The sequence below is a fragment of the Astatotilapia calliptera genome, chromosome 9, assembly GCF_900246225.1.
Source record: "Astatotilapia calliptera chromosome 9, fAstCal1.2, whole genome shotgun sequence".
Classification (NCBI taxonomy): Eukaryota; Metazoa; Chordata; class Actinopteri; order Cichliformes; family Cichlidae; genus Astatotilapia; species Astatotilapia calliptera.
The window spans coordinates 34,312,481-34,333,749 of record NC_039310.1 but is presented as its reverse complement, the minus strand read 5'-3'; the positions used below and the strand labels follow the sequence as shown (position 1 = coordinate 34,333,749).

The 21,269-nt window shown below is 38.9% G+C and overlaps 1 protein-coding gene across 1 annotated transcript; it reads left to right on the top strand.

Annotated features, from left to right (window-relative positions):
* Positions 1–18,423: 18,423 nt before the first annotated feature.
* Positions 18,424–19,806, top strand: LOC113029728 (NACHT, LRR and PYD domains-containing protein 1a-like). The gene has a single exon (XM_026180721.1). The coding sequence runs from the start codon at positions 18,502–18,504 to the stop codon at positions 19,771–19,773; it is 1,272 nt and encodes a 423-aa protein (XP_026036506.1). The 5' UTR covers positions 18,424–18,501; the 3' UTR covers positions 19,774–19,806.
* Positions 19,807–21,269: the final 1,463 nt, after the last annotated feature.

Genomic DNA, 21,269 nt, shown 5'->3' with positions numbered 1-21,269 from the left:
GCGTGTGTGCATTTATGTGTGTGTGTAAAAATGTGTTAAACCAAAATAAAATTCTTAGTTAAACTGGTGCTTTTGCAACAGTCAGCATGGGGCGAGTTAGAGGCTGCATGCCCAAATGGAAAGCTTTATTATTATTTTATTTGTGTTTGTTTAATCTGAAAAAGGAAAATCAGAATTAAAGTCCAACTTACAAATGCACCAACTACCAGGGACACGGTCTTCCAGGATTCAGGATCCCAGAGATGAGTAAAATGTATGTAGACACCATGCCCAGTTTGGATAAACTGACAAGCTCCTGGACTTTCGGTGCAACCTAGAATAAACTTACAATCTCTCCAAGCTGGGATAAACTAACTCAATTTTATTATTTTACCTGCATAATTCAAACATTCTTTCTTTTTGTGACTGAGCTGTGTCTTTCAAGATGAAAGTGGTGTCAGTGCATGCTTTGCTTGATACACTAACTCCTCATTCTAAGGTTCATCCAAAGTAGACACATAAACTGTGATAACTGAGGAAGTACAACTTTTTGACTTTGTTGCAAGATAGATCCAACATGTTCCTTGAATGAGGATTGCTCTTACTATACTAAAGTGATATGGTTAAAATATGTGATCAATACATGAGAAAAGAAATCTGCCACCACAGTGGTAAGAGGAGCGGGCTACATGCTAAACTAAACACCCGGGGGATTAATAAAGTTTTATTTTATCGAATTTAATCTAATAACTTTAATCTCAGCCAAACCGTTTTACTCACGAACAAATGAAACACTGAAAAAAGCCAAATATTAACATTTTTAGGTTGTCTAAGTGTTTTATATATTACGTTTAGCCTGAGTAGCAAAAGTCCGTGGTGATCTGAAAATAATAAAAGCCGCTGTTCTCGGCGGCTTTAGTGACCCTTGAGCTCTCGGCTACCTATCGAGCGGTGGGTAACAGACATCAAGGAAAACGTCGAAGCACTTTTGCAAATATGCGATATCTTGATAAACCGAGCAGATATTTCAAGTTTATACACCCACGTTCTCCCCTGAAATGTGCTAAAAGTTTATTTTGTGACCCAGAAAGATTAATAACGGTCATTTAAAAACTTATTAACGGCCGCCATTACTGGAAACTGGAGTTTGGCTGGGCCGCACTTTGAATTCTGGGATATGGTGGGCCACGAAGCACACACCCGACCCATCCTTCAAATTCGGTGAAAAGTGAATGTTTGTAATTCTTTGTATTACACCCCCTGGCATATGTTAATTTTGTTCTGGTTGTATACATGTTCTGTATACTGTTTCTTAATAAAGTTCAATAATTTAAAAAAAAAAAAAATGTGAAAAGGAGGACGCATTTGTCCACTGCATTCGGAGGAGTTTACGAATTTAAAATAGAATCTTTGTAGAGATTGCCATAATTGTTGTACATTTCTGTGCAAATAAAAAAAAAGGAGTCTACGAAATTGGATAGCCTTCGGCGCATCGCTGTGACATAATCGGTCTACAAAAGCGTCCTCAGGAGGATGCAGCCCATGAATTTGGACAATGTGATAAATAAAGTTTTAAAAAAAAGAGGTTGCAGCCCATGAATTTGGATGTTGTTATCTGGCTGTGCCATTACCATGGTAACATGGACACCATGGCACAAAATACTTGGTGGAACTTACCTTACTTATACCTTACTAGCAAAATATTTTTTAGTAACGTAGTATATATATATCTACTACTATTACTATACTAATACTAACACAGCAACAGTAAAGTAATAAGACAGAAGTTGACAGAGTAACTTTTGATAATGATCATGAACAGTGATTAAGAACTCTATTCTAATACAGTTAGTGTTCCATGTGTGCTAGTGTGGCTTCCTAGAATAAAAGTATATTAATAGCATTTCTCTAATGTTTTATGTCTGCAGGTGGATAAGGCGGTGCTGTCCGTCATGACTGATGGACAAATGGCAAAATACATAAGGACATATGGTGACAGAGTAGCTGTCCAGTCCTTCTGTCAACAAACTAAGTACAGCACAGATAAAGAGACTCTTCTGCAGAACCTAAGAGATAAAATTGCGGCACGGAAAGTAAGATCAAAAACCAAAGGAGTGCTGTGTGGTTCATCAGGTGTGTTCCACAAGCAAAGTGAAGGGATGGCAAGACAGAGAAATACTGCAGGAGAGAAGACCTGCAGAAAAATAGAAATCGGATGGCTTCATTTAAGCAGTAATGAATACCGTCAAGTGAGAACCAGAAATGGTGGAGGAACAAGACATGCAACTGTGGAAAAAACTACAACTGTAGCTAAGATTTTGGAAATGGGAAAGGACCTGTTTTTTCCAGATGGGTACTCGCCAAAAGGGAGAGTTGAAGATTTTGTCATTGATGTCTGTGATTTTAAAAGAAATCCGATTGCTTTAGATGACACTGTTGGCAAACTTTATGAACAAACCAAATTGAAGCTCCTGAGATTTTACATTTGCACGAAAGATGAAACACCGTTAACAGTTCAGTCCTCGTCTGAAGAGGATTTTTCTGTCAGCATAACTGAAGAAGATTCACCGGTGACATTACTTGGATTTGACAGTGAGACAGATGATTTTGTCCCAGACCTACTTGAACATGGGGATTCATCTGACAGTGACACTGGCAAACAGGTTTGTTAAAATAAGAAAGTTATTATTACAAATAATGATCACTTTAAAGTTACTGTATTTTGTTGTGTTTAGTAGTGCTCGGTGACATGCGACATTTTCTAATTTTGTTGTACTATTGTACTAGGTATGACTGTAACTGCAATAAAGAGTTGTCTTATTCAAGTGCTTGTTTTCTGGTTCACAGATTCACATTTCCAGATGGTTCACAGATTCACAATTCCAGATGGAACACAATCCAAAAAAATCTGAAATCACTCTGTGAGGCAGTGACAACACAAAGTCCAGGAAAATCCCATCATATGCATTCAACCCCAACAGACATTAAAAACACTGTCGTGGGACAACGGCAGCAGACTGACTCAAGTGATCATGATTTCCCTGACCACTGCTCTGAAATTATTGATCTGACCAGTATAGTTCCTAACAAATCCTTCAAACTAGAGTCCCGGGACAAACTTCCAGAAGATTTGGAATTCCGTTTTCCACACATAGACGAAGCGGATACGGTTGTATGGAATCCTGAAGAGGAGCTTGTCAGAGCAGATGGTGATGACACAGTCGTGATAACCCTGAATTATGTCAACAGTGAGGATCTCAGACGGGTAAGACCATGGACAGTTGTGGTTGATATGGTTTAAGTGTGACAAAATATGGAAATTTATTAATAATAATCAAATTCAGTAACTTGCATAGTTCTGATTTTAAAAAAGCTGATCATGCATTCCTGCTTGGACAAAATTTAAGCATGTGTGTTATTTTCTGTAATATTCTTTTGGATCTTAAAAGAAATAACTTACAGTACTGTGAAACACTTGCTCGATTTCTATTAATCAGAATTCATCTCTTGTTTGTTTAAAACTTGATTTTTTTGCAGCAATAATACAACATTTTAAGTAGTAAGAAGTACATCAAGATATGATAAAAACCTGTGGAATTCCACTGTAATATGTCTTTTTACTCTTGTAAGTGAGACATGTAGGCTGAAAATAAAGAGGTGTATTTTTGTTCTCTCTCTCCTTGTCTGCTTTTGGGTACGTTCTCTCAACACACCTGCATACCCCGCAGTGACACACATTGGCTTGCTGTTTATCCATCTAGAATGTTTTGTCGTGAGTTGCCTAGTTTTGGGAGATATTAGCTGTAGAGATCTCTTCCTTGTTGAAAAACTACATGAAGCTACATAAGGTCTACATAAAGACATTGCTACTAAGCATTAAGTACCATGTGAAACAAGAGAAGGGTAGGCTTGTACAGTCAATATCTCTAAAATTGGGCAACTCACACTAAAACAATGTGGATTAAGGAATACTACAGCTAGCGAACAGAAAAATGTGTAAATTTGATTTTAGGGTGAAAAGTCCATTAATATTAGTAAATAATGTCACTATGGTTGCGAAAGAAGTTATTGAAAGTTAATGATAAGATCCTGTTTACAAATTCTTAAAGCTGATGTGGCCTATAAACATCTTGTAACAATAAGTCCTATTTTCCCTTGATTAGCTTCCAAAATGTTTACTAGTTGTTTTGTTAAAAATCATATTGCCATCACAAGTTATTTTTTTTGAAAGGACTTTGCCATAATGTGACATACAGATGATTCACAATTCTTTATACTGTCTTATATAATTACAAATTAACAAGCAATGATAATCAGATTTAACAGTTTCTTGGATAAACAAGATTGTAGGCCAGGATTTCTAATTAGATTAAATAGTATATATGGTTAATTATAAAGTATTGCTACATTTTTTGACAGATTATGCACTTCTGTCTACCCTTCTCTGAAATTAAAGTGCCTGGGAACACAGGCAGTCAATACACAGACGTTGTCGATATGCTTTTGTCATTTGCAATTTTTTAGTTGTCTGTACTACATAGTCCAAAAAAAAAATTAGAAATTGATTAGATTTCAGTTTATTTGTCCGGTAGTTCAACAACACATATCATCCTTTCAGAAGTGGTGAGTTTTGCAAAAATAGCATTCGAATGAAATTGCTGTTCATCAACAGAACAGGTGGGTGCAAAGAATTTGTTATTCAGCTGATAAAATAAGCTTCAGATAAATTCAGTGACAAAAAAAGAATGTTTATATCTGTTAGAAATTCTAAGAGTTCAAAAGGTCTCTATTTAGTTCTTTCTTTTTTCAGTTTTGTTTAACCAACATTAAAAAACTAAAGCTCTTCTGGAATCAGAATAAATAGTTAAAAAAAAAAAAAAGAAGCAAAAATGACATGAAATAATTATATTTTTAGCCAGAGAAACTTGAGTTCAGAAAAATGCCAAGGTGCCCCCTCTCAGATTATGATGCCCCTTAGTACCATTTCATGTAGCCTGCCAATGTGACAGTTGGCGTTATAATATATATAAAGCAACAAGGCATAATATCATATCTCTTCGATTTTAAACAGTATTCTAGCCAACATCAACAACTAAACATTCCCATCATTAACAAATAGAGATGGTGTAAATAAAAACCAACTCACCATTTAAAAATTATTACAAAATACTCAACATAAACCACCATTATCTGAGTAAACACTGTACATTAAAACTCCTAAAACATTAAATTAAGATGTGTCTTATGTTTTGATCCATGTATCAAGCCAAATACACAGTTAAAGTAATTCGAAGTAATACACATAGACATAGAACTTGATAACATTTGACAAGACATTACAATGTTTTTGTGCTAAAGAACACTCAGAATATCATTAACAGGCAGAGACTACTTTAGTTCACTGACCCTCCTGGAACACAACAATAAATATTTCTATATAAGATATTCTCATAAATGACTGTGTACTAGAAAGCTTACAGTTTACAGTCTGTTTAACATCCAGAAGTTAGCTTTCTCACATATAGCACAGGTCAATTTTGAGAGATGTTCTCTGCTGCAGTGTATGCAATTTACACTAATGCCATGATGTTCTCTCTTAAATGCATGTACAAGTTCACAGCCTGATATGAGTCTGTTGGTGGAGTCAGATGGGACTCAGTCATGATGATATTGCACAGTTCATATACATCGGGGTCACATGGTTTGGTCAGTTGAAAAACACACTCAGTTTTACACATTTCAACATGTTCTTCTTCAGTGGGGCAAAGGAAGTCTCTTGTCCCGTAGAGCTCAGGTAATGTATACATTACATTAGGTCGACCACTGGGGATATTGATGTTTGTTGATGGCCTGATGGAGTGTGTATTCCAAACCTGTGCAGTGTCATCCAGCTCATCCTGTTAAAAAGAATACAGAAATTTAAGAAATGTACGTATATACAGTGGGGCAAAAAAGTATTTAGTCAGCCACCGATTGTGCAAGTTCCCCCACCTAAAATGATGACAGAGGTCAGTAATTTGCACCAGAGGTACACTTCAACTGTGAGAGACAGAATGTGAAAAAAAAAAAATCCATGAATCCACATGGTAGGATTTGTAAAGAATTTATTCATAAATCAGGGTGGAAAATAAGTATTTGGTCACCTCAAACATGGAAAATCTCTGGCTCTCACAGACCTGTAACGTCTTCTGTAAGAAGCTTTTCTGTCCCCCACTCGTTACCTGTATGAATGGCACCTGTTTGAACTCATCATCTGTATAAAAGACACCTGTCCACAGCCTCAAACAGTCAGACTCCAAACTCCGCCATGGCCAAGACCAAAGAGCTTTCGAAGGACACCAGGAAAAGTATTGTAGACCTGCACCAGACTGGGAAGAGTGAATCTACAATAGGCAAGCAGCTTGGTGTGAAAAAATCAACTGTGGGAGCAATCATCAGAAAATGGAAGACATACAAGACCACTGATAATCTCCCTCGATCTGGGGCTCCACGCAAGATCTCATCCCGTGGGGTCAAAATGATCATGAGAACAGTGAGCAAAGATCCCAGAACCACACGGGGGGACCTGGTGAATGACCTGCAGAGAGCTGGGACCAAAGTAACAAAGGTCACCATCAGTAACACACTACAACGGCAGGGAATCAAATCCCGCAGTGCCAGACGTGTTCCGCTGCTGAAGCCAGTGCATGTCCAGGCCCGTCTGAAGTTTGCCAGAGAGCACATGGATGATACAGCAGAGGATTGGGAGAATGTCATGTGGTCAGATGAAACCAAAGTAGAACTTTTTGGTATAAACTCAACTCGTCGTGTTTGGAGGAAGAAGAATACTGAGTTGCATCCCAAGAACACCATACCTACTGTGAAGCATGGGGGTGGAAACATCATGCTATGGGGCTGTTTTTCTGCCAAGGGGACAGGACGACTGATCCGTGTTAAGGACAGAATGAATGGGGCCATGTATCGTGAGATTTTGAGCCAAAACCTCCTTCCATCAGTGAGAACTTTGAAGATGAAACGAGGCTGGGTCTTCCAACATGACAATGATCCAAAACACACCGCCCGGGCAACAAAGGAGTGGCTCCGTAAGAAGCATTTGAAAGTCCTGGAGTGGCCTAGCCAGTCTCCAGACCTCAACCCCATAGAAAATCTGTGGCGGGAGTTGAAAGTCCGTGTTGCTCGGCGACAGCCCCAAAACATCACTGCTCTCGAGAAGATCTGCATGGAGGAATGGGCCAAAATACCAGCTACTGTGTGTGCAAACCTGGTAAAGACCTATAGTAAACGTTTGACCTCTGTTATTGCCAACAAAGGTTATGTTACAAAGTATTGAGTTGTATTTTTGTTATTGACCAAATACTTATTTTCCACCCTGATTTACAAATAAATTCTTTACAAATCCTACCATGTGGATTCATGGATTTTTTTTTCACATTCTGTCTCTCACAGTTGAAGTGTACCTCTGGTGCAAATTACTGACCTCTGTCATCATTTTAAGTGGGGGAACTTGCACAATCGGTGGCTGACTAAATACTTTTTTGCCCCACTGTACATATACGCAAATCACGATGAGACAACTCACTCACTGAGAGGAAGGTTTTTTATATTTATGCAATTTATTATTTTTAAACAATCATGTGCATTTTGTAATCATGTACTTTACCTAATGTCATCTGTACAAGTGTTTCACACACTAACTACGGTTACTGTTATGCTGTGTTATCTTACATTAGTACTATTAGTCTTATTACTACCTGCTTGGCTCATCTACTCACCTCATAATAATCAATTTGTTTTATGTCACTGATCATTGTATTTTGTATTTGTAAGTTATTTTGATATCACAATCGAAATAATTCCAAATTGTAAATAGTTAATATTATAGATAAGAAATTTTCATATGCCATGTCAACATCTTCAACATAGATGTTACTGTAGTCTTGGTTGTTGAGCTCTTCCTTAAGGCGGCCGATTGCTTAAACCTAAATTATAGTATTTACACAATTTTTCATTTCATTTACTCTCTGCTCCTCTCAACCGCTTCTCCCTGTCTTGTCTCTTTCTTCCTGCAAGTCTCTCCATTCCCTAAACCTGGCACAGGTCTCATCTCTCACAATACTTCGTGTATTACCTCTCTATCACTTCCTAGGTTTCCTTTATCTCTCACTCACACACGCATGCATGCATCCATACACGCAACAAAACATATTTTATTAACTCACCTGGATGAGTCCCATGCAACAAAACTGAAGGAGGTTTTTGTCCAGAAACCCACCATCAAAGTACCCGTTGTCTCTGATGTCTGCAAATAAGGATAACCAGAACTCCAGACACTGGCTGCGAAGAAAACGCCACCAGTATTCAATCCTTTGATTGGCGGTACTTGCTCCCTCCAAGTAACTCTCAAGGGTGTCGTTAGGAGCCACGGGCACAAGGAAACGCTGAAAGCCTCTAATATGGCCATTTTCAGTTCCAAGATCGCCCCTCACAACTCTAGGGCAGCCCTTTAAACGCTGCACCGCTTCTATGTAATACCCGCGATCACTTTCGGATTACTATTTGTTGTGTACGCATTAAGCCAGATTATTTTTCTCGAGAAACCGTCAATACTACCATTGATACAGATGCCATATGGCTTCAGTTTGTCGTAGGAGTCCATGTGCCAGATGAAATTCGGCCCTTTTGAAAAATAGTTCCTTCGCCTGAAACGTCTTGCTTGCCTCAGTGCGACGCCTCGGGGATCCAGCTCCTTCAAAACCAAGCGCACATCCTCTTTCCTCACGCGTAGTCCATGTTCCCTGCATTTAGCGTACATCCATCGGTATCCGTGAAGCTGCCCAGAGTACTGCAATTGGTTGTATACAAATTCAACCAAGACGGCCAGGTCAGAGTACGCTTTGTGGCGAGTGTGTCCCCTTGCGCTAAGAACTCTCTTCAGATGTCTTTCGCTTATATGAAAACTGTGTCTACTGCAAAGCACAGTTTTAATGTCTTTATAGTTTAGTCCAAGCTCAAAGTAAAAATCTATGAATCGCTCAAATGGGTGTGTGTCCTCCATCGCTGTGGTTGTTTCTAAGGTTTCAGTGCTGATTTGGAGGTCTATGGTACAGATTTTTGCGAGATCCCGAGTTTGTTTTGCGAGATCTCGCAAAAGTCCGTCTTAATTTTTTTTTCTCCCATGTCCCCTGCGGGGCTCCGTAGATAACATGACGTCAGTGGAGTTTTCCGTAACTTTTTTACCAATGAGATGTGGCCATGCAGTCACATGACCAGTTTGAAATCGTGGCGGGCAAAGCGGCCCAAGTGTTTCAAAGTAGCGGACACACAGAAGGAAGAAATATGATGGCAGAGTCTACGCTAGAGCTGAAGAGGATGAACACCTATGGCCTCGCATACAAAGAATGTTTTGCTTAAAAGCAGCACAAAAGAACAGCTGTGTGTTCAGTGAGAGCCAAAACAACAACTTTTCAGCGTGAAAAAACTCAGCTCGTGTAACCTGAGGAAATGGTAAGTTTTCTCTAAATATCTTTTTAGCTGTGGTTAGCTGGATGTCAGTCTGATGTTACAGCAGCTGTGTCGAGCTCGAGCTGCGAGTCATATTTTCGGCGCTACGTTGTAGTGAGATAAGTTTGTGGGTGTTTTGTGCAGCTTCAGCTGTCTTTTTAACTGCTCGCTGGTTAGCTAGCGTGAGCTATAAGCTAACAGCTAGCCTGGTTAATGACGCTAGAATTCAACGCACATGCAAACAGCTCGTCTCTACTGCTTTAGTGTTAAAACAGAAAGCAATACTGCGGCTGACAGGGTTTATTATGTTATTTTGTTTGTCTGATAGCAATTATTTATAAAATAAATCGGACATTTCAAACAGTTACTCGCTACTTACATAGAACACAGTATGTCTGTTCTACATGTTTATCTAATGGAAAATAAAGTTGCTATTGTTTTATTGCAGTTTTTTTGACAATTCTGAGTGGATTCACACAGTACGGGTCAAAATTGTTGGCATTGCGTCTTTCAGCATGTTTGTGGGTAGATTTGGATGTACCAGGGGTAAGTGCAGCCACTCAGCCTCTACTCAATGTGATCATAGCAGCAGGTGCAGATGTGTCACAAGTTAATCTAATAGTAGGCTATGGTACTTGGCCACAGGTGGCAGTAGTGGACTGACCTCCATTGGAGACTGCTCCAGCTGCTATGTGATAGTCAGTAGATGGGCTCCAATTTGAAGATCATATGCTGTAATTTTGCAGTAACTGCCATCTCTTTACAAATGTTTATTAGATTAGCCACATTTATCCAGACTGTATATAACATCTAACTCTCTCCAGCCATGTTGGTGACTTACCTATATTGGCTGAAAATGTTCATTTGCAGAGAAAAGACACAGACTACGCTAACGACATGTGATGTTACAACACTAGCGAAATATTAGTGTCATACATTTGTTCAAGATGTTTTTATGGGCAAAAATATTAAAATCATGATGGAAAACAGGAGTGGCGATTCCTATGACTTTGTGTGGATAATTTGGCATTTCTTACTAATGTAGGCCAATAATAAATACATAATACCATTTCATTTAGTTCAGATGTTTATTTCCAAGACACATTAACAGACAACAGTGGAAGTTATAAATGTATTGTGCACGGAACGATATCAAACGTGGTGCAGATGTGTGTCACAAGTTAATCTGGCTGTAGGCTGTGGCACTTGGCCAGAGCTGGCGCTGGTTGACTCGACTCAATTTGAGTGCACACAAAGTAAACTGTACGCTTTAGTTGTGAAGCAAAAACGCTGAAATCTGAGGAAAGCAAGTCTACCACACATCTGTTCAACCAAAGCCAGTTAATCTGGAACACTGTTGGGTTCAGAGTTTCGGTTTAAAGTGGCTCGCAGTAGTCTGTAGTTTCTGCTTCTAAAAACGCTGATGGCACCAAACGCCAAATGTGTCATCTGTGACATTTGTGAGGTTATCTCAAACACACTCCGTCAGCCTTGTAGCTGTGGAACAACAAAATGTCAAAAATGTCGCGTTTACCGGGTGATCTTCTCATGCGCAAGGCAATCAACACCCCGCTGATGCTGTTCACGGGACAGCAAGAGTAAACGATCGGGAGAATCTTGTCGTTGTTATCGTCCCCTCGTAAGGTTTATTACTCAGATTTCAGCGTTTTTGCTTCACAACTAAAGCGTGCAGCTTATTTTGTGTGCACTCAAATTGAGTCGAGTCAGCCAAGTGCCACAGCCTACAGCCAGATTAACCTGTGACACATCTGCACCTACTTCTATGGCCACATTGAGTAGAGGCTGAGTGGCTGCACTTACCCCTGGTAAATCCAGATCTACCCACCAACATGTTGCAATGCCAGCAATGTGGATTGTCAAGACTAAAAACAATCAGTAAGCAAAGACAACGGGGATCAATTTTTTCTGTGGCCACATTAAAAACCAGACGCCCAAAATGTATTCCTTAGCCCTTGTTAAATGAGTCCACCCGAACAGTCAGGCGTCAGTGTAGGAGAGCAGAAGTGAGCAAAAGTGGAAGAAAGACAAATTGCAGGTTTCTTTTGAAATGTTAAGACTACTGGAAATGTTCAGATGTTGTTCAGATGTTTATGTACATATTATTATGTATCTAAATTAGGGCTGCTCAATTAATCGAATTTTAATCACGATTACGATCTGGGCTTTCAACGATCATTAAAAATGACTGAGCCGATTATTAGCCCCTCCCTAATTTATCCGCGACACCTTAAAGGCCGGTCCGTGAAAATATTGTCGGGCATAAACTGGTCCGTGGCGCAAAAAAGGTTGGAGACCGCTGATTAAGAGGACCCGAGGGAAGCTCGGAAAGCTAAGCAGAAGTTATTTGGAGAGTGACTGCCGTTGGTTGAAAAGAGAGTTAAAAAAAAAACAAACTTCAGTGGTGTTGCACACTATTTTATATTATTTTTTTAAAGTCATTGTTAACCATTTAAAGCCGGTCAGAGCAGCACGCTCCGTTTTGTGTAACTATTTTTAAATCCCTGTAGAACCTGAACCGCGTAAGCTAGCGCAATAATTTGTTTTGCATATGAAACCGGAGGAGTTGTACTTACATCTGATGCCATCAGCTTGTCCTCGGTCACGGTTTCGTTCCACATATAGCTTTGCAAAAATTGCATAAAAAGCGCTTGCAGGAACAAAAACATAATACTCCAGAAACACGCTTTGCCGATCCATCAGCTGTTCGTAACACTTCCCACAGTGAAATGATGCACCTGCTGTTTTCTTTGCAAATTTGCATCATAGGATTGTTTTTTGTTTTTCCTGCAGTATATAAAAATTGCTGTATCTCCAAAAATAAAACTATGAAGACACTCAAAATAAATTTCCTGTGGTGGGAAACTATTTTTTTGCAACTTTATTGTATTTAAAGTTTTGAGGGATAAGCCTCTTAAATTTCTCCAAGTAGAAATATATGTAAACAAAACAAAAGCGATTTTCAATTTTTTTTGTAGTTTATTGCACTTTTTTGCAATTTATGTAATTACTATGGACTTAATGCATACATATTATTAAAATATGGGCTATAACAGTTGTATTGATGTATAGCAACTTGAAATGCTCCCACAAATGGCACTACAGCATGTAAAAAAAATAATATAAGCTCTGGTGGACTTGGTTCTATAGTAGGTCTTAAAGGGTTAAATAAATATCGTCAAATAATCGTGATCTCAATTTCAGTGAAAATAATCGTGATTATCATTTTTGCCATAATCGAGCAGCCCTAATCTAAATATACATATTATTATGTGTCAGTGGTTTTATTTTGTGTTTTAACCCTTTGTTTCTGTACAACACTTTGGGCAAGCCTTCTGTTTTTAAATATAAATAAATTGGATTCTTGTTCAGTTGTTGCTTTGCACAAATAACAGATCTAAAAATAGTTAGGGTGTCTATTAACGTATCAAAGTGTGTTTAATGTCCTGTGTAATCAATTTGTATTATTACTGCTACAGCAGCTGCTATTTTGGGCCCGCCCAACCTATAAAATCTTTCTAAACTCTGTGTGCGTAATAACAGTGCATTTCAAGTTTTTTATTTTGAAAAGCATACTGTTTTCATTGGCAGTTTTGTTCAGTAACATTTGAATTATAGTCTAATGGTTGATGACTCGAAAATTATGCTGACTGTTATTTGAATCAACTATTTAGGAAAAACCGAAAAATATAATTTGCATAATAATTTGGAACGCGGTGTATTTGTTTTGCCTATGTAGCTGGGCTTGAGTGTTTTATTGATTGTGTCTTGCAGGTATTCACTTATTTCTGATATTTGTACTTGTGCGTTTGACTCGCTCCACACGACACTCCTTTCTTGAGTGTCATGTCATAACAACCACAGGTGACAGTTCACCTGTGGTGTGTAATTTACTAGACACGTGTACTTTTACGTGTGTGTGTGTGTGTGTGTGTGTGTGTGTCCTATTATTATATGCTTGGAGTAGATTTTGTACTTTGATTGTGAATAATGAGCCTGGTGCTAAATGTCCTATTCTATTTTTTGTGACTTAATGTTTGTTGGTTTTTGTTTTTGTTCATTGCAGTGAACCGAGGATAAGGCAATAGCTGTGGGACCTTTGGTGAGTCGTTTTTAACACTCCTTTTGTCGTACAACCAACTTTACACCTTTGGGAGTGGCTGTAGATCATCTACCTATTAGGGTGATGGTTGCTCCTGCGTAGAGCAGGGCAATATGGCCAAAAATATTTATCACTATATATATTTGAAAATTTGCGACGCGAGACAAAATACGTTACAACTCCACAACTTTATTGGTGCAAAAAAACCCTATTAATGTATTTTCGCTTTTCACTTAAGCAGCTGTTTTTATCTGCATTAAAGTTATATAAAAATGTAACGGTGCAAATGCAAATTCCTCGCTGACAGTTTAACCAAAAGGCATTTCCAGTGGAAACTGGCCGACATATCCTCAGCATAACCATGTATAATATCCACAAAACTTAAAAAGAGGTTATACACACACAATACGGTAATATTATGTTGAAGCACAGTACGTATCACTCCGCGAGGCTCCTGCCTACGACAGCCGTAATGCTCCAACAATCCATCAAGCGGTGCAGCTTCGTACTTTAGCAAAGTCGTACTGAAACATTTGACAGATTTTCGAGCGCCGTGCACATAAAATCGTTTTGAGATCAGTAAACGGAGTTCATACATAAGGCACACGGGATTATAAGGGGCTCTGTCGATTTTTCAGAAAAATCAAAGGATTTTATGGTGTGTGCTTTGTTGTGTATCTGACGGACGAAAGCCAAATCGGTTCCACACCACTGAAGTTGCAGCATTTTCCAAACCAGTTTGGTTCATCCGTTTCATTCAGCAATACGCCTTCGCCCTTCTAATTCTCCGTCGCCGCCATGCTTTTTCTGCCATGTGCGTATGAAAACAAAGGCACTGCGCATGCGCGTTTTACCCATATTCTATCGCCATATTTCATTTTCTTATCGTTGCCCAACATTGTATCGGTATTACCGTGAACGGTATGATATGGCCCAGTCTTACTCCTGGCTGCTTCAGTCTGCATGCCAAGTATCCTTGGGCAAGATACCAAATCAAAGTTCCTGAATGTTAGAAAGCACACTTATAGAAAAAAGTGCTTGTATGAATTTGTGAATGGCACTAGTTGTATAAAGTGCTTAGTGTCCAGGTGGCGAGAGAAGCACTATATGAGAACCAGTGCATTTTCAGTGTTGGATTTTAGGCAATTTGCAGTAAGTTGTGTGCCACAGACATTGTAATTCACATTTTCATGATTCTTTTAGATATTCTCCTCGAATTCGTATGCAATAAGGACAGCTGCAATAATACTCCAGTTCAAACTTTCAGCCACAAACACAAAGTCTCATCAGTAAATCCAGCAGCTTTAGCTACAAGAAAAGGCCCTGTGCCGTTGGTAAATCTGACCCTAATGTTTTCCTTTTTAAAATACATCTTTACAAGCGGTAATCTTATTAAAATGACATTAACGCCATAACTGCATTAACGCGGCAAATCTCCGTTAACAAGTTACTGCGGATCGCTCCGTGCGTGGGACTGGACGGCGTCGTTAAAGCGTTGACGGCTTGTTAACGTGTTGACGCCGTCCAGCCCCACGCACCGGGGCCCTGCGCAGAACAGCTGCGAAATCTGTCTTTGTTATTATGTTCAGCGTGTTTTTAGTTTACATTTTGAGCTTTTTGTTATGCACAAAAACAACATTGTTTTATTTTATTTATGGAGCATTATTATTTAATACATGCTGATAATTTATTTTTGAGTAATTTTTTCATGTACATCTATGCTGAATGTTAATAGAAGTGCCTGTGTGAGATCTGGGACACAGCTTTGACTTTGAACTCTTTTTTTATTCTTACTTGGCTTTAAAAATACATGATATATATCTCAATTAGGGCTGCCACGATTAACTTAGCATTAGCTGTAAGCTAATGATAGTTATATATGATCAGATGCATGCTGGTGCAAATCTGATTAGTTGACTAATCGCAAAAATAATCGGTGACTAGTCGACTATCAAAATAATCGTTTGTGGCAGCCCTAATCACCATCCAGCTTAAGAATATTGAGATATGAATTTTGAGTCATATCGCCCAGTCCTTGAAATAGCTACAGTACAGATTTTTCTTCATATAAGTTTAATATCTGTCATGGTAGAGTTTTGAAGGGTTTTCTGACTTTTGTGGTGTTTCTACACAAATATAAGCCAAAATGCACCTTAAAATACAAATGTACAAATATATTTTATGCTAAATAAACAGCTTGAAACTAATATACAAACATAAAAGGAAAATTTAACAGCAAAACTGTTTCTCTTCATTCACATAAACAGGTCATCACCAGAGGAAATCTGCATTTAAAAACTGACGACTGGCTTGTGCTGTGGAAATACAAGAACCAGTTACAGTGGGGCAAAAAAGTATTTAGTCAGCCACCGATTGTGCAAGTTCCCCCACCTAAAATGATGACAGAGGTCAGTAATTTGCACCAGAGGTACACTTCAACTGTGAGAGACAGAATGTGAAAAAAAAATCCATGAATCCACATGGTAGGATTTGTAAAGAATTTATTCGTAAATCAGGGTGGAAAATAAGTATTTGGTCAATAACAAAAATACAACTCAATACTTTGTAACATAACCTTTGTTGGCAATAACAGAGGTCAAACGTTTACTATAGGTCTTTACCAGGTTTGCACACACAGTAGCTGGTATTTTGGCCCATTCCTCCATGCAGATCTTCTCGAGAGCAGTGATGTTTTGGGGCTGTCGCCGAGCAACACGGACTTTCAACTCCCGCCACAGATTTTCTATGGGGTTGAGGTCTGGAGACTGGCTAGGCCACTCCAGGACTTTCAAATGCTTCTTACGGAGCCACTCCTTTGTTGCCCGGGCGGTGTGTTTTGGATCATTGTCATGTTGGAAGACCCAGCCTCGCTTCATCTTCAAAGTCCTCACTGATGGAAAGAGGTTTGGGCTCAAAATCTCACGATACATGGCCCCATTCATTCTGTCCTTAACACGGATCAGTCGTCCTGTCCCCTTGGCATAAAAACAGCCCCATAGCATGATGTTTCCACCCCCATGCTTCACAGTAGGTATGGTGTTCTTGGGATGCAACTCAGTATTCTTCTTCCTCCAAACACGACGAGTTGAGTTTATACCAAAAAGTTCTACTTTGGTTTCATCTGACCACATGACATTCTCCCAATCCTCTGCTGTATCATCCATGTGCTCTCTGGCAAACTTCAGACGGGCCTGGACATGCACTGGCTTCAGCAGCGGAACACGTCTGCCACTGCGGGATTTGATTCCCTGCCGTTGTAGTGTGTTACTGATGGTGACCTTTGTTACTTTGGTCCCAGCTCTCTGCAGGTCATTCACCAGGTCCCCCCGTGTGGTTCTGGGATCTTTGCTCACCGTTCTCATGATCATTTTGACCCCACGGGATGAGATCTTGCGTGGAGCCCCAGATCGAGGGAGATTATCAGTGGTCTTGTATGTCTTCCATTTTCTGATGATTGCTCCCACAGTTGATTTTTTCACACCAAGCTGCTTGCCTATTGTAGATTCACTCTTCCCAGTCTGGTGCAGGTCTACAATACTTTTCCTGGTGTCCTTCGAAAGCGCTTTGGTCTTGGCCATGGCGGAGTTTGGAGTCTGACTGTTTGAGGCTGTGGACAGGTGTCTTTTATACAGATGATGAGTTCAAACAGGTGCCATTCATACAGGTAACGAGTGGGGGACAGAAAAGCTTCTTACAGAAGACGTTACAGGTCTGTGAGAGCCAGAGATTTTCCTTGTTTGAGGTGACCAAATACTTATTTTCCACCCTGATTTATGAATAAATTCTTTACAAATCCTACCATGTGAATTCATGGATTTTTTTTTTTTTCACATTCTGTCTCTCACAGTTGAAGTGTACCTCTGGTGCAAATTACTGACCTCTGTCATCATTTTAGGTGGGGGAACTTGCACAATCGGTGGCTGACTAAATACTTTTTTGCCCCACTGTACATAGTTTTCTTTGAAGAATGAATACCTGCCTTGCAGTTTAAGCAGTGTAAAGACAGCACATGCCATTCAGACTTTCAGCTGTAACTGTCACATTGCTGTAGTATTGTGTCAGATTTAGATTGATGTGTATTTCTTTTAAGATTACAGTTAATGAAACATTTACCATTGTAATATTAAGATGCACGCTAAGGGACTATTTGAAATCATGGAGCACTGATTATTTTATAAGGGTTTTAATTGTAATTTTTTTGTTTTTGTTTTTTATTCTGTTTCCAGCAGGTGAAAACTACAAAAGCCAAAAAGGTCATGAGAGAAATTCTGACAGTAGTCAGTGAAAACCGAGACAAGATGAAACACAGTGGTACAAGAAAAATGGATATACCATTAAACACAAATGTAAGGAGGAAAACTTGGGCTGGGAGTGAGAGCACTAAAGGAAAAGAAAACAGTGTTGCCATTTGTGAGTCTTGTAAGGCCCTGATACATGACAGCAACCAGTCTAACAATCCAGCATGGAATAGAAGAGAAATGGCTGAACTAACTAATTTCTCAAGAAACGATGTTCCACAAGAGTATGAAATGAAGGAAAAGGGAAGAAAAAAGGCAAACAAAACAGGACTGTTGGAAGGCTCTGATTTACTCCTTCATGGTAAACACGAGCAAAATGAAACAAAAAAGGCAAAACACTTACTTTCAGAACCGATGTTTGATCAAGATCAGTCAATTCCTCGTGTTAAACACAAGCAAACGCAGACAGAAATAACAGGAAGCTTCCTTTCTAACACTCCATGTGATAGGCTGAAATTTAATCACATCAGAAGAGTTCCAAAATCAAGTGACTCTAAATGTCCTCCTTCCTGCTCCTTTTCTGTGACTTCTTTTGTTGACGAATCAGCAGCAGATAGCAGCACTGCAAGTCCTGAGAGTGAAGAAATCGTGACACACAGTATTATGAAGTCTGAAACCATGCCAGATGATTATGAACTTCAATTAACATCTGGATCTAGTGGGCTGTCCAGCAGATCCTGCCTCTTGCCTTGTTCTCACAGCATGGTCTCACTGAGCAAAATACCCCGTGCAAAGAACAACTTTACACAAGTAAACAGCTCACCTGATATGCTGTTAAATGAGTTTACACCAGTTATCACTGATGATTTTGATGATGAAAACTACACGTTCCAGTGCTCCTGTCCAGGCCTGTACCAGTGCAGTGTGACCGGCCTGGTGTTTTTAATGAAGGCAGAAGGAGACGTGCTTTACAGGACTGTCCCTTGGAACAGGAGGCTGCTGGCCCAACACCACAAGAAGCCTGCAGGACCCCTGTTTGACATCAAATGTCAGCAGCAGTCTGTGTGTCAGCTTCGTCTCCCACACTGTGAGCTCATCTCCACAGGTGGAGGTCAGTTCTTGCAGGTCGCTCATGTGAAGGAGGAGGGCATCGAGTTTATTACCCCTCACAAGATAACAGAAAGTCACGTTGTTATAAACCTCACAGGGTTTTCTGGTTACGGTATTGTCAGTGATAAAGACTCTCCTCCTGACCCAGTCCAAGCTTTGGTTCTGCTCTTCTACAAACTCCCAGTTGATCCTGATCCCAGATCCATCCTCAGTGTGTTGTTGCTTCCAAGGAACATCGTGATCCGTGATGTACAGCGCACCAGGAGGAAACTAAATGGGGATGAGAGGTACATAGATACATCTCCTCACTGCAAACTGCATCCAAAGCAGGTTTACACTCTGTCCACTGTTCCTGAGGATGATCTGATTAAAGTTGAACCAAATGAAGCTGATTTTGATGATGAGTACTACGACAGTTACTTTACGACATTCCTTGTGTCTTTAGGAAGAATCCTCACAGATGTTAACCTCAGTCTGAAAGATGAGAGCAGCTCCACCTGTGTTTGGGAAAGAAAATTGTGTCTTTTCTCCCCTACAGTGGGAACTTTGAATCATCCTCCTTCGGAGAGGCTGTTAAACACACGAAGCTGCTTCGTTGAAGGGATATCAGAACCTAATCTCAGCAGCCTGATCGACAAACTGCTGGAGAAAAAGGTGATAACTGATGCAGAGAAGGAGGCAGCAGATGCGAAGCAAGACAAAAGGGAAAAGGCTCGTTTTGTTATCGACACTGTGAGGAGTAAACTTGATGCTGCCAGTTCAGAGTTTATTAACTTTCTCCGTGAGCTTGACAAAATTTTTTGCGGGCATCTTGGTTTAAACTGAACAGATATTCTACGACTTTGTTTTTGCAGAACTCGTGGGGAGAAAGTGAAGCAATTACCTGTATGTTTGTGTATATATAGGGTCAGCAGGGAAAGGGCTGGGAAAATCCAAAAACAGTATGTTGGTCTTAAAAGTATCTGATAAAACACTTTAAATATATACTGTCAGTCAATAGTTTTGACAGTCTCATTTAATGGTGTTTCTCTAGTTTTACTACTTTCTACATTGTGGGTAAAAACTGAAGACATCTGATATTTTTAAGCAAAATTTCTATAACATAAAAAGGGCAAATTGGCCAGTGTGAACACAGTACTGGGCATTAACATTGATTTAAAAAAACAAATGTGTGGTCACTACTTCAATTAGAATTTTAAACATGCTTTTGTGCGATGCATCTATTTTTAGTTATGTTTTGTTTTCTAAGAATATAATAAAATGAATAGGAAAAGTAAATAAAAACAATGCACATTACGACCAATTTCAGAGTTTAACCCTGTCACTTGTACATTAATTCATAGAAGATACTTAAAATTTTAAACAATGGTTTTCCAAGTGCACGATTTCAAGGACCTCATCCTTGTTAATTTTCCATTATAAAATGTTCGTAAAGACAAATTGCATTAGCACGCTTCCTGTAAGAGGACAATGAAAAAGGAGACATGACTGTATTTTATCTTTCCCATTCAGACTTCTCCCCTCAAATATTTGCAAGTATCTTTAAAAGTCTGTAAAATGTGATTCTTTAATGGTGCTAAAGTCATTTTTTTTTTTTATCTTTCTTTGATGAGTGAAGAACCCATTTTTGTGTGATTCTGAAATCATACAGTTTCAACGTTTCATGAAATATTGCAGCTGCATATATTTATTTTTATTTTATTTTATTTTTTTATTCTGTGTGTTTTATGAGTGCTGTTTTAAAATTCCGTGATGCTTTTGTATGCTTTCTTATGTTATTTTACAGTGAGTTCTTGCTTTTAAACTTTGCACTTTGTTCTTCTGTTAAGTTGTTGTGACTGTGTGGAATGAACCAAATCTGACAAGTCAATATAATTCTTTGAAACAAAATTTTGCATTAAATTCAAATTGTATTTGATTCATAACAGTTCTATAAAATTTAAAATATTTGTAAACTGTTTTTTTTACTGCAGATCTCACATGTTATTTGTGGCAGGAAGCACAAATTTCTCTGTATGTTTCTGATTTAAAAATCCACAAACGTCACATTTGTAAAGACAGCTGAATGATGACAGTGATTTCAACATCCTAGTCTGAGTTTAAATAAAGGGAAACAAACATTAAAGTGTCTTTAATCTGTGTTTGAATCTGTTTCTACAAATCTGACAGAAACTAAACAGCTAAACACATTTACCTTTAAATTCCTGCTTTGTTTTGAAATTATGCAATAATGTGAGTTAGATTTTAGTCTGCTCTTATTATATTCTCACTTTTATTTTTAGATTTTCAGTTTCTAGTTTGCTTTATTAACTATAATAACT

What these genes read in the sequence shown, in the direction of transcription:
- LOC113029728 (XM_026180721.1), top strand. Translation starts at nt 18,502, where the DNA reads ATGAAGTCTGAAACCATGCCAGATGATTATGAACTTCAATTAACATCT.